The sequence below is a fragment of the Neocloeon triangulifer genome, unplaced genomic scaffold, assembly GCF_031216515.1.
Source record: "Neocloeon triangulifer isolate White Clay Creek 2 clone unplaced genomic scaffold, ASM3121651v1 ptg000011l, whole genome shotgun sequence".
Classification (NCBI taxonomy): Eukaryota; Metazoa; Arthropoda; class Insecta; order Ephemeroptera; family Baetidae; genus Neocloeon; species Neocloeon triangulifer.
The window spans coordinates 3,573,839-3,587,818 of NW_026775553.1; the positions used below are offsets into that span (position 1 = coordinate 3,573,839).

The 13,980-nt window shown below is 36.7% G+C and overlaps 1 protein-coding gene across 3 annotated transcripts in view; it reads right to left on the minus strand.

Moving 5' to 3' along the window:
• The window catches only part of LOC132195869 (insulin gene enhancer protein isl-1), a 42,832-nt gene that overhangs the window by 6,140 nt on the left and 22,712 nt on the right, over window positions 1-13,980 (minus strand). For 2 of the 3 annotated variants that reach the window (XM_059618139.1, XM_059618140.1), the window contains exons 2-5: window positions 12,132-12,321; window positions 11,791-11,844; window positions 8,641-8,936; window positions 2,157-2,479 (exon numbers count right to left, since the gene is read on the minus strand). In XM_059618139.1, coding sequence (XP_059474122.1) covers window positions 2,157-2,479; window positions 8,641-8,936; window positions 11,791-11,844; window positions 12,132-12,321 — 863 coding nt within the window. The remainder of the gene's footprint in view (window positions 1-2,156; window positions 2,480-8,640; window positions 8,937-11,790; window positions 11,845-12,131; window positions 12,322-13,980) is intronic. The other variant, XM_059618141.1, reaches the window with a different exon arrangement.

Here is a 13,980-nt window from a genome sequence, read left to right on the forward strand (position 1 = left end):
TTTGAATTATTATTTAGAAAAGGGGCGAGCGAGAGCGCATCTTGGAAAATAAATAATCGCACGCTGCGGCAAGAGGAGCCGCCGGTCGGTGGTTTCGGTCTGACAAAACATCAAAGTGTTTGCTTTTGTCGACGAGAATTCAAACAAATCCCGACAGCGAAAGCGGCTTCAAAGTGAAATTTCCACCGGCGGATATTTAATAATTCATTCAATCTGCCCAGAAGGCTGACGTGCGGAGAAGTGGGCTTGATTCAAATTCACGCAGCACTCATTTAATCAAAGTAGGAATCATACGGACAAGGGCCAAAATTTAAAAAGTAAAATAAAAATATGTAACCTTTCTGTAAAATATTGCAAAAATATTTTAATAAAATTAATCAATTAATTTTCATGGCAGCCTCATTTTCTGAATTTACCTTAAATTTTTCTTTCATGTGCAAGAATGGGAAGTTTTAAGCAAAATTTCAGTAAACCCTCATAAAATTTCTTCTTAATTTGTTATTCAATTTGATAGTTTTTAAAGATTTTGATCGAGAAATTACCAAGTTTAATAAGATTCTTCAATGCAAAGAAAATTTCTTTCATATACTATTGCCTTTTGCTTCCAATTTGCTGCTCTTTTGTTCCCTTTCGTGGAAGTCAATTTAATTAATTTGGAGCGAACGTCGAACGTTCGCTTCAATCTGCACGCGCTGCAAGCCTTTCTTTTGAGCCCTCCTTCATCAACGCGAGGAGCAATTTTCCAATTTGCCTTTCTCTTTCTTCAACGGCGCATCCCCGCCGTTTGGTGCAGTTAGTTAGCGAGTCGCCGGCGGCAGGCAAAACATGACACCCCCACATTAATCTCAACTTAAAAAGTCAAGCGCGCGTGTTGCGATTCTCAATCATCATTATATGTGCCCGCCGCCGAATTTTATCTTTTTTGACGCGCTCGCGTGACTCACGCGCGAGGCTCAACCCTCTGCATAATACGAGACTCACCCTCGCACTGACACACAATAAAAAAATAAATAATAACAACGCAAACTCACACACACCGCTGAGGCGCGGCTGCATTAGAGTAATTAAAAATATCGATTGTCGCGGCAGCGACTCGGGAACGTGATTGTTAAATACGTTCGATTCCAGGGGTTGCTCGCGCCCTGGACAATGACGGGTAGGCAATCCGCTCGGTGGCAATGCTCTGCTTGTTGCATAACTTTTAATTTTCCATAATATATCAAAAAGAAAAAGTCAAACATAAATGGCAAAATTAAATGAAAAATGTTAAAATATAAAAATTAAAATTAAGCTGTTAAGCAAAATTTTTTCTAATAATTGAAAATTATTTTTCTGAATAGAATACTTAAAAATCATTAAGGATAAGCCATGCCTCTTTGTTTAAATTTCAGTTTTGAAATTTCAAAACAAAACAAATCAAAAGTTTTTACTACATATAATCAGAAACATCACTTTGGTTGAATTCATTTAGCTTTTCAGAAAGGCCTTTTCTCAAAAAACAAATGATAATTGAGAAATGATTTTGGTGGTTTTGCGGTCATTATACGAAATGTTGTGTGGTGCCAGAAAAAAATGCTGAAAAATGGCACTGGCCGTGCGAGCCATAAATTTGGCTGGGCTTTTTCTTTCACGGCGGCGGAAAAGTCAAGATGGCGATGGCCCGCGATGGGCGCCGTCCATTGTGCTGCGCCGTTTGGCACGGAGTGGCGCCTCGGTCTGGCAAATGCCTTTTTCGTCCCATAATCTGCACCAAATGACCCTATCCCTGCTGCTGGGGGAGCGAGTGGAAAAAACCGAGCGAGAGAGAGAGAGAGAGAGAGGGTGAGTTGGCGCGGGGGCGCCGGCGCGTGCTGGAAAAACACCGACCAGAACTGGCTGCGCTTTCGAGCCAACTGGGAAAAGCTACGTGCGTGTGTTTGCTCAGCCGCCCCGATTTCTCTTAACTGACATGAAATGCACCCTAATTTCAAAAAATCTCCACCCTACAAAGGAAAAATTTCAAAATCGATCCAAAGGAAATAAATTTTATTTAGAAAATTAAATAATTCAAATTTGACAAAATTACATTTTTTTCCAATTTAACCACAAATAATTCACTAATTTTTGAGATTTTTTTTCCTGAAAAATAAAATATTCAAATGTTACATTACGCCTACCTTTTCTTGCTGCATCTGCTGCTTCATGAGGATGGACTTTTTCTTGTCCTTGCAGCGCTTGTTCTGGAACCAGACCCTGATGACCCGCGGGCTGAGGCTCGTCATCTCGACCAGCTGTTCCTTCATCAGGGCGTCAGGTCGCGGGTTGGCGGCGTAACACGTGCGCAACGTGTGCAGCTGCTTCTCGTTCAGGACGGTGCGCACCCGCGTCGGCTTGCCATCCGACGAGCCCTTGGCACGGCCCCCGCCACCCCCGTGCCCGCGGCCCTCGCCACCCCCGCTGCCTCCTTCTCTTCCTTTCGTCGAACCTGAATCAGACGAATCTGCAACATGAAAGATGCCAAATTGAAGACAATAATCATATATTTTAAAAGCTAATGTTAAATTGATATTTAAATTAAAAAATAAGTTTAGTAATATTTTGATAATAATAAAATTTACAACAAAATTTATGTTTAAAAAATATTTTTTATATTATTATTATTTAAATATTTTATTTTCTTTTTGTAATTTCTTTTATTTTTAATAAAATTATATAATTTAATTTTAGAAGCAGAATTTTGTTTAAATTTTGTGATATATACAAAAGTTACCCTAATTTGATATCTCATTTAGAAAATAACTAGTCGTGTCATCAGAGTAGGATTGATTTTTCTTATTTTTAAAACGTCAAATTTTAATTCAGGAAATTTAGCAATAAAATGAGAAGTTACAACTTGCTTGGCATGAGCTTGAATCGGACTGATTGGAATGAATTTTGCGCGTCACTGCGAAAAAGCGGCTTGACCTCCTTTGATCTTAATTATCGCCCCTCGCCTATAAAAAGTCACAAGAAGCGCGGCACAATAAAATTTATTTCGCCCAGCTCCTGTGCTGAGCACGACCACCGATCAATAAAATAAAAGCGGCGCGCGGAAAATTCGCGGAATGTCGCAACGTTTTCGCTCTCGATTCTCCCAAGATTGAAAATTTCCGAGGCAAAAAGCCGACGAATAAATTTGGCAAAAAATCAATTAACGCGCGAGCGAGAGAGGGACGAAAGGAAGGCCTGCACACATAAAACGACGTCGTCGCCAGGCGGCGTATTTTATCTCGCGGCGGCGGCGCCATCGAGATGGCTGCGGTCGACGATTCAAAGGAGAGAAAAAAATTCCCCTCTCGTTGCCCATAAATTATTTCTACAGAAATACCGCGCGGCCCGATGTAATGGTCCTCGCGCCGCCGCAGCTATTGGAAAATTCCGTTTTATTGCTTTGAAATTGGCTCTCTTTATAAAATGAGGGAGATAAAGGACTGTGCAGAGAAAAGTGGTGCCAACAATTTGCAACTTTGTTTGCGGCTTACCAGAATGTGTGTGTTTTTAGAGCGAAAGTACGTGTTTTATGTTTCATAAAGTTTTTTAGGAATCGCGTAAAGGGAGCCGCGGAGAGGAATTTATGGGTGGAAAATATAGCGGTTTAATGACTAAAAATCACATTGGCCAAAGGACGTTTTGGGAGACATACAGAGTTGATAATGGTAAGGTTGATTTTGGTACAATTTTCTCTAACAAAATGTTTACAAAAATTATTGTAAACAATGTGATGCATCAATTGGAAAAATTAACAACAGTGAAAAAAAATATGATTAAAAAATTAAAATATAATTTTTTTTTACATAAATTATGGTATGATATTCAATAGAAAAGTATTAAAAGGTAGATTTAATCAATTTAATGTAAACTTAATACTTAATGTAGAGAGAGAATTATCCAGTTAAATTTATTGTTTAAACTTGTGTAAAACAATTAATAGTAATTTATATAATAAAACGCCATAATAGAGGAACAAATTTACATGACCGTTTTCCAAAAATGGCTCAAACCTGTTGAATAAATTAAATTTAAAGTTCTGACTAAATTCCCTTCCATGCAGATCCAAATAAATGTATTTTTGAACTTACTGAAAACCTCCAATTAAGGAAAGTGGCGTTTATCCAATAAAAACACGCGTCCAAAAAACTCTATGCGCGTGAATTGGCACGCGGCTCGATAGTCTCGCTCTGCTTGGACCGTAAAAATATCAAAAGGCAAATTACGGGTTCAAAGAGCAAGTGTACTCTTCTCATCAAAACACTAAACCAGCTAGTTCATAATCGGGTGGACACTTTGGCAAATTGCTGAAAAACGTCTGTGCCGAACGCATTATGTTTATTGCCGGCGTGTCGTTGGGGCTAATCGTAGTTTATGCCGGGGGATTAGGCCCGACTTTCATGTAGCTAATCCTTTGAAGCCGAGTGACCTCCCTGATCCAACAAACACACAACGGTCATCACTTGATAGCATGCAGGCAAAATGGCCGCGGTACAACAGCACGCAAGCAGCCCGCCCGCCGACCGGCCGAGAGCGTAACCCTTTCTCATGCATTAATAAGCGGCGTCTCGCAAAATGAGCGAAAGAGAACAAGAATGAGCTCGGTTTTCAGCAAAATGGGATGGCAGACGCAGCTGCAATTATTGGCAGCTGATTCCAGAAGTGGCCAAAGTATGAATTCAATTTAAGGATTAAAATTCAATTCGTGCCAAATTTTGCAAAATTAAACAAACTTTTTTTAAGACTTGTCATTGAGGACTTAATGATTCACATAATCCTACACAATATAACTAAAATTAAATTAAACAACAATAATAATTATTATTATTTCTATTTTTAATGAAAAATGCAAAACTTTTTAAATTCTGTTTTGTTTAAATTCTCTCTATTTATCAACGTCTCTTAATGTTCTATTATATAATAGCATAATGCTTTCATGCATCCTAAACTAAAACGTATTGCAAGAAAGCATACATAATTATTTTTCGCACAAACACGACCCACAGCCCATGTATTTTCATTTTGAAATTTCTATTTTAATTTAAAAGAAAAAAAATAGCATGGATATTTTCCGAATAGTTTCAAATCAAAGTCATTCAGAATTCAAAATGTAAAAAACTTTAGCATTGCGAGAATTTCACATCTTAAATTAACACATTATAAGATTTTTTTTTACAAATTTGGCTTCAGAGCTAAATCTTAAGCAAAGATTTGAAAAATGTCTGCAGATAAATTACTGCAAATGTTTGGAAAGTAAATAAATTGCCCTCTGTGGAACCCAATAAAACATTCATTTGAAACTAAACCGACCCTTGAAATTCTAGAATGTAGATACATAATTTTTTAGGGGTCCATTACAAGTTTTAATACTATAAATATTAAATACAAATACTTATAAAATCTTCATGTATATTATGCAATACTTATTTAATTCAGCTATATTAAATTTAAAAAACTCTGCAGTGAAGGGACATCTATATAGAATTAATTGAGGTAAAACAATAAGAAAATTTAAGTTTCAAGAAGATGGAAATTTATGTTATTTGGTGTGGTCCAGATGCTACAGGTGCAATGAAAATGATAAATAACCATCAATATTGCTTTTCAACATAAATTTCGATCATACAAAGGGGACGAAACAATGATGCTCTAAAGTGCACCAGGGTGTGAATATTCTGCTCATTATTAAACCGTGCGAAAAGGGGGCGCAGACCGATGAACTGCGCCAATAATTCTCTCAGATTTGAAAAGTTCGTTTGCTGATGCGTGAATAAAATGAAAAGAGTGCATCGAAAAGCGTTTTGAAAGTGCAGCAGCGTCGGCGTCCGGTCGCTTGCACGAGTAAAATAAAGATAATGAACGATCGGATTTAATGGAGCGTGATTGTACAGCATTGCACGCTATTAAAGCGGATCTAGATCGGTAGCAGGGAATCGATTTGATTATGTCCAGTCCTCCCTCAAAGTTAAATACAAAACTCGCAGCTGATCCACAGTTTTGATATAAGCGTGGCTAAAATAAAGTGAAAATTTAATAATAATTTGAAGTTAAGAAGATGAAAAATTCAATTAAATCAATATTTGCTTTATCATCCTATTTAATTTCTTATTCTAAATTTAATGGCAAAAGTTTAAAAAAAAAATGTGTGTTAATATTTTCATAAATTACACAAATAATTTACTATTTAATATTAAGATTTTATAAACATCATTTTATTTAATATTTGAATTTTATTCCCAGCTGCTTCACTTAAAAAAACTCACACCATTCTCTTTATTGAAATTTGAAACCGCGCGGATGGAAGGAAGGAGAAGTGGTGAAATTTCCACCTTTTCTCACGCAACAGCCTATCAGAATCGGCGCGGACACAAAAGGCCGCGATTTTATCGTGTCTTGCGTAAGCAGCCGGCGGGGTGAAAGAATTCGCCAGCTTTATAGGTGTAAGGGAGGGTGAAAAGCGGCGGCGCGGGTTGCCGACCGACATGCGATACACCCCAGTAAGGGTGTGTACTTCGTCTTTAGGCAGATGCAACGAGCCAGCGAGCGAGAGCGGCTTCCCTTTAATCAAGTCGATGTAGTGCCCCGGCTTATACTTTTCCACACGCTAGTTTGTACAAAGGGAGTTGCTTCTTTTGTTATCAGACTGATGCGTAAATATTATTGTTGAGCGCGAGTGTGCAACGAGGAAAGAGAAGCAGACAGTGAGAGACTGCTTTATGACAGGGTTTCAGTGACAATTTCAAAATATTAAAAATTATAGTTTTAAATTAAACAATTCTTCCTTTTGTATAATTTTTTTTAAATAATAAATAAATTTTATTAAAAAATTTCTATAATTCGGCCATCATTTGTCTACTAATGATAAAAATTTACTAATATCAATTATGAATAAGCTGTGAAATCGATATTTGGTAAAAAAAAAAAATGCAATCAATTGTCGCCGTCGGCAAACATAATAAGGAGGCAGAGGCGACAGTGACCTTTGGAGAACTTGATAATAAAATTGGGAGCTTGACCCCTTTTTGCGATCCGACCCCACTAATTTCCACTGTCTCTCTTTTGGTCCGCTAATTTGAATGGAATTATTATAATGAAATTACTTGCTTAATTACTGCGGTCTAAGCAAACACTATCGGAAAATCACGGCGGCGGCGAACTTCAAACGGAGACGAGCGGCATCTTATCAAACGATATCCGAATATGAAAAGGAGCCGCAAGGGCTCTCACCCAGCTTTTATCAATAATCAGTGAGAGAGAACACGACGATTAAGAAAATAATTATATTTCGAGAGAGCGTCTCTCGCTGTGACAAGCGCGTCACTCTGTTCGCGACACAATTAATCACGGTTCTTAATTTTTACATTAGAAAAGAATTTACGATTCTTCTTCTCAATAATATTCGAAGATCAATATTTTGGCACCGCCAGATAAGCACAAGAGTAGAAAAAGTATACACAATATGTGAGTCTGTGTATTTGATATCGCGGCGGCGGCGGCGGGACATTAGTATGTGTTTAGAGTGCTTGAGCAAATATTGGGTCATGCGTCGGCCGCGCTATTCATTCATTTTCGCTGCTTTTCCCCTCAAAAAGAGTTCAGATATATTTATCAGAGAAAAGCGGCTTTTAATAAAAAGAAAAAACTTAAGTAAGTTATTGATTATAGTTACAATAAGTTTTTATGTTTTAAATGTGTAATTATTATTTTATTTTAATAATTTTTTTTTTAATTTTATTTTGATTTAATTGTTTTTGATAGTTTTATAAAAAAATTATAAATTTAAAATAATATTTAAATTGAGGTAATTTTTTGCTTCTTTGATTAATATTATTAATTAGAGAACAAAATAATTAAATTTCTCTGACCACAATTTATTATGTTGGTTCTAGTTATTGTTAACATTGGTGATGTGACATCCACAACTTGGATTTGATTATTCTATTATATCATACTTAGGGAATTCTATAAAAATTTGAATAAATATCGCTAGTCTCATTTAGTTTGGAAGAATCTATGTAATAATCAGTGATGCAGTTTTGTCCAATAATATTTATCTTCCAAAAGTTGAGTCTTTTAACTGTAAAACATTTTTTAATTATTGTAAAAAAAGTCACGAATTTCACAAATCTTCTTACAATTTATAAATAAAATGTGATAGTGGGGAAAACAGAAATAGAGTAGTTTTTTATAGTAGAACAAGAGAATTAACAAAATAACAGCACAATTCTTGAAAATTTTGGCAATTTATTTTGTCTTTTCCAAAAATTTTCTACGCGTTCTTAACCGTTAAAACGATCATTTGGGCAGTTTTCTAACTGGTTAGAACTTTGTTAAATTTCCTTATTAATCAAGCCAATTTTTGTTGTTGTAATATTTGAATTTATGGCATTTGGGCAGAAATAACGATAGTAAAATTATTGGAAGCTTCAAGTATTTATAATGTCTTGAGAGCAACTTTTGAACAGTTTAACCTTCAACTATACTTCCGCAGTAAAAACAACTTGTACAATTATCATTTCAAAATCACTCGTTCTCACAATTACTTTATGACTCGCAATTTTCCAGCAAACAATTTTCCCTCTCTCTTTCTTAAAAGCTTATAAAAATTGAATAAAAAAAATGGCAAGTAATTACCCGAGTTGGAGCCTTCATGGTTGCTGGGCGCCCTGCTGTTGTTGTTGTTGACACTGGAGGTATTGTTGTTGTTGCTCTCGGCGGATCCGAGGATGCACGCCTTCTCGAGCACCTCGTGGTCCTCCTTGCAGAAGAGGCCGTCGTCGCGCAGCGCGAACTCGTCCCCGGGGATGAGCTGCCGTTCGCACGCCGTGCACCGGAAGCAATCGATGTGGTAGATCTTGGTCTTGGCGCGCATCACGAAGTCGTTCTTGCTGAAACTCTGTCCACACTTATCGCACTTGGTCCCGAACAATCTGAAAACCGACCACAGTCCCCTTTTTATTATTGCACACTTCCATTAGCAAGAGGGAAACGAGAGGGATTTTGGCCAAAGTGCGACGCGGCACGCACCATTGTCTCCCCCTGTAAGCTTGGAAATTCCTTTCTCCCCAAGACTTTCCGCGAAAACAAATAATTGCCAGAAAAAATTCAGCAGTGCGTGCCCGGCAGATGAAAATTTATATATTATACTTTTTATGGCCTCGTTGTGCGTGGATTCCATTAAATTTATAATTGCTGTTCGCACGAAAAGTTGGTGATTTGGAATTATTAGTCTCAATTTGTTTCCAAGGAAGGAAAATGCGTGCCAATTAAAAATATTAGTAACGGCGAAGAGAAAATTACGCTGAACTTTAATTCAAAGAAAACTGTTTGAAGATTGCAAAGTCCATAACCAAGAAAATTTTAGTGTAACACAGTGTTTTGAATTAAAATATTTTCATCTTTAAAAAAAATTATTTAAAAAAAGTCATAAATGACAAGACTTGCAGATTCCGCTTATCAAAAATTTTATTCCACAGAATACTAAAAATATGTACCAAAATATTAAACTCTTCACCAATTTTTTAACGTGATTCAAAAGCATCTATTATATTCTGCGGTGTGAGCAAAACCGATCGCGGTTGGCAAACTTGGCAATCTTTTCGCCCGAATTATATTCCACGAGATTTAGTTGGCGAAAGTTTTGATCGAATTATACCCAAGCCCTGGGGGCGCCGCCACAATGAAACTCTCGGGGCGTCTCTTTCTCTCTCTCAGCTGAAAATTTCATTACGCTGCGTGTGTGTGTGTGTGCGGTTCTCTGGTGTAAGGAAAAAGAGAGAGAATCTGATCAAGCAGCTCTCCGGATGAAAAAGTAGCCGAGATTACTTTGATGTTTGTTCTCGTGCGTGCAACCGAGAGCCATCAATTCTGTCGGACCAATAGGGCAAAATGCGTGTGCGTGTCCCTTTGAAGTGGAAAGAAACAACTAACCAGCGTGAGGAACAAATGGACCAAAATTTTATTTGTCAAAACATCTCCAAAAACGGAAGACGTAAAGGAAAATTTTTTATAACAATTTCTTTCAGTCATAAATTTTTTTCGGTTTAATAAATTATTTCACGTTAAACTTTTTTCAGAGTTTGGATCTTGTCAAAAGGAAGGATAGGAAGTTGCTTTCCCTTCAAGGTTGATCAGACAGACAGATCGTGTGGGCCGAGGAAGGGGTGCAAAAGTTGTGCCGGCTTGAAATAAAGCTGGGTCGCGTCTCTCCGACTCGCTCTGGAGCTGTCAAGGTACAGCCGTGATCGAGTTTCTCTGTTTGCCCTCGCCACCCACCCGTCCGAGGGACCACCCTCGCAGCAGCTGACTCAAACTCGCAGGGGTATTTATTTCTCTCCAACAGAGAACCAACCGATATGCTGCAGACTCAAATTTTGCGAAAAAATAGACCAGCCGGATTTCTTTTTCGCATGGGAATCGACATTTGTGCCAATAACAGAACAAAGGCTACAAAAAAGCACAAGAAAAATTCACAACAAAAATATTTAGTTTACCTATGTAAAAAAACGTTTTGCAGTTGTTTCAAAATATCACAAAATATGATATTTTACTTAATTTTGTTCAAAGATTTATTTTAGTTTCTACAGAAATTTATGATGCTCGGGGATATAAATGATGAATAAAACTTTTGAAAGTTCCTCTGAAAAATAAACCTCAAGATAAGAGGACCTGATATAGAAATTATGCAACCAATGAGGCCCTCCTGAAATGCAGGTTGCATACTTTGTAATGTGAACAGGGGAACAAAAATTAAAGATAATTTTTCGGTTAATAGATTTTTGAATTTGCTTTTTTGTAAGAATTGAATATGCTTTTCTCTTCTAAAATTTTATTTCAATCATAATAATTTGGAAAATGGAAGGTTGCGACTTGATTATTAGTTTTCTGTTGTTGGTCATCCCACAGTTATTGACCGCAGTGCGGCGCTCACATTATTAAGTTATTATTTGCTATTGCATCACGGGACGGATATTATAATAATTCCAGAGGACGAAACGCGGCACCGCAGTCGGAGGCGGTAGATGAGCAAAGAAAATATAACCGAGGGAGCAGCGTGTTTGCTCTCTCTCGGAGCTGCTGTTTGTTTGCTTTGGCGCGGTCATCTCTGTTTGCAGCCGCCCCGATGCCGCCTCCAAAGACCCCCTTTCCTTCTCTCTCTCTTCTGTTTTATTATTTTTACGCGCACGGTGCGGAGTCAATCAAAATCGCACTTTTTATAAACGCCAGGCCGCAGCATGTGGCCAAAAAATGAAAACAAAATATAGATATCCGAACACATGTGACGAAACAACCGAGCCATGGCAACTGCAATATAATATGTCTATCAGGCCATCTCTCTGTTCTCAGTTTTTCGAGTTGAGAATATTATTTTTAATACATCCGCTGTGGTACAATAATTTATTCTTAATGGCAGTGAAAATAATTTATATTCAAATTTTTCAATCCAATTTGCAATCGAAGAGAATATTTTTTAATTAAAAGAATTCATTGTGAGGTGTCAGGTTGCAGATATGAAAAATTCACGTTTTTTAATTACTATTGCTAACTGGTTGACGGCGGTGGGGCAACCGAGGAACACTTCCTGTCACTTGCTGATTTTGGCAACGATAACGAACATTTAAAAAAAAATATACATTTCATTTCGGAACGAAAAGCAGCTTTTATGCCTTTTCATGAGATGGGAAAAGCAAAATTTTTAAATATTAAAAAACGAGAGTGATCCAATTTCTTACAATTAAGCTAGCATGATATTCATGCTAATTCCTCTTTTGGGTTTGAACTCACTTTTTCTTGTTGTGAATTTGGTCTAGCTTCAAATTTCCTCCTGTCTTAACAGTTCTATACAAAAGCAATATTTCAATAAAAGGGATCAATTATAAGGAAATTTTTTTCAACAACTTTTGTTCGTCTACAGACTGGTAAAATTCATCAATAATGGAATGAAAATTTGCATAATTCAAAATTGAATTTTTACTTAGCATTCAAAATTGATATACAAGTTAAATCTTTTGATTTTTTATTGTTCTTTAAAGAAATTGATATTATGTAACGTTTTTAAAGGAATTTCCAATCAAAATTTTCATTGTTTTTGTGACAATTTTTTTAAAATAAATTTTGACACTCACCTCACATAATCTCTCTTGCAATAGGTTTTGCCATCTCTGACAAAGCAGGTACAGTTCTCGTCGAGGAATTGGTGGCACTCGGCGCACTTGAGACACGCGGCGTGCCACTCGAGGTCCGGCGCCACTCTCAGGATGTACTGGTCGTGGATTTGGGCGCCGCACCCCACGCACAAACTCAGTCTCCGCTTTTCTGCAACACAAGCACACCCGGAATTAGATCTCGTCATAATAATCATAATTTTCGCCGTTAAGGATGTAAATTTAAAGCATTGCGTATATATAAAAATATTGTGCAGAAAGCTGCATCTGATTCTAAATCATCGCAGTGTTTACAAATTTCTGGGATTAAAGGAGGAGGAAAGTAAAATCGAGGAGTCGGGAGATTTATTTACGAGGAGGGCCAGGCTGTTCAAAGGCCTATTAATTAATAGGCGCGCGAGTTCAAAGGACATTCCCAGGGCAATAAAAAGCCGCAGAAGCTTTTTTCGGCGGTATTTGCCAAAAAGTGCGCGCCGACAGAGTGCAAAAGTAAACACTCTGCTTTGATTCGCGGGTAAACACTTTACTAGATGATTAACGCCGAGCCGCACCTGCGCCCGTCCGTCCCTTAATCGTCTCGCGACACACCAGAGACACGTCTTTCCTCTCGCGGACCCCGTCAACTTCATCCCGTGTCATTCAAAGGTTGATCAATAAAAAGAAAAAAAATTCGTGTATAAAAAAACAAAGTTTTTCAATGAAGATTTGCGATGTTGATTTATTTTTTAGTCAATGACAACAATAATTTTTCTTAAAAAAAAATAAAGGGTGCGTAGTCTCAATTTCAAGTTTGACCTGCTTATTAATTTGGGGTGCATCCCCGGTGACATCATAGATTTATAACTAAAAATTTTAAATCAAAATCTAAAAGTTGCAAAATTTAGATCTGCATAACTTACTATTAAATTATTATTGTAATTTCTTGTAAATTGTGAGCAAAAAGTGGGTTACGAATAGAAGTTCACAACTTCCTTTATGTGGGGAAGTCGGCCAATGCATGGGCAGACAGGAAGTGAGCACGCCTGCCTGCTCACAAACGTATTTATGGCGGCGCTTCCAACGCACTTTTTGTAATCTTTTTAATTCATGGCGTTTCTCACCGTGACACGAGAGCAACAAATTTTTCAACTATACACGTTGGATATTATATAAACTCAACACTTGTATACTTGAATTTTCAGTTAATCTTTCAATTCTCAAAGTTATATACTCCATGAAGAAAGTTGGGTGTTTATAAAAGGTTGTTTTGATCAATTTAATAAAAATATAATGTATTTATGGTTATGCATTGCGAATTCCAACATGGGCAGTATATAAATATATATTTATTAAATTACCCATCTTTTATTGATACATATTTATATATTATATAAGTTAATGCAAAATTATAATTTTATTTATAAAAATCAATTGAAACCATAAAAATATTTATTTATTTTGTAATATATACATTAGGGTAATAAAATATTTTTAATAAATATATTATTAAATAAAATTAAATTATAGTAAAATATTTAAACGTTTGTAAAGAAAAAACTATATTAAAAATATATATTTTAAATTGTCTTATTGTTAGTATATTATGTATTTGTATAATAAATAATTATAGTAGTTTTAAATTTGAATTAGAAATTTTGATAGGACACACTTGGTGACACTATTCTGTCATTTTTGCAAAAGTGATGAGTGGCACCGGCGTGGGATTGGAGCAAAAATTCGCCTGCGACAAACAACGCAGCGAGAGACAAACGTGAATTAATCGGCCGCTAAATTGGCGACCAAACACTTGGCGTGTTCTTCTTCCCTCTGC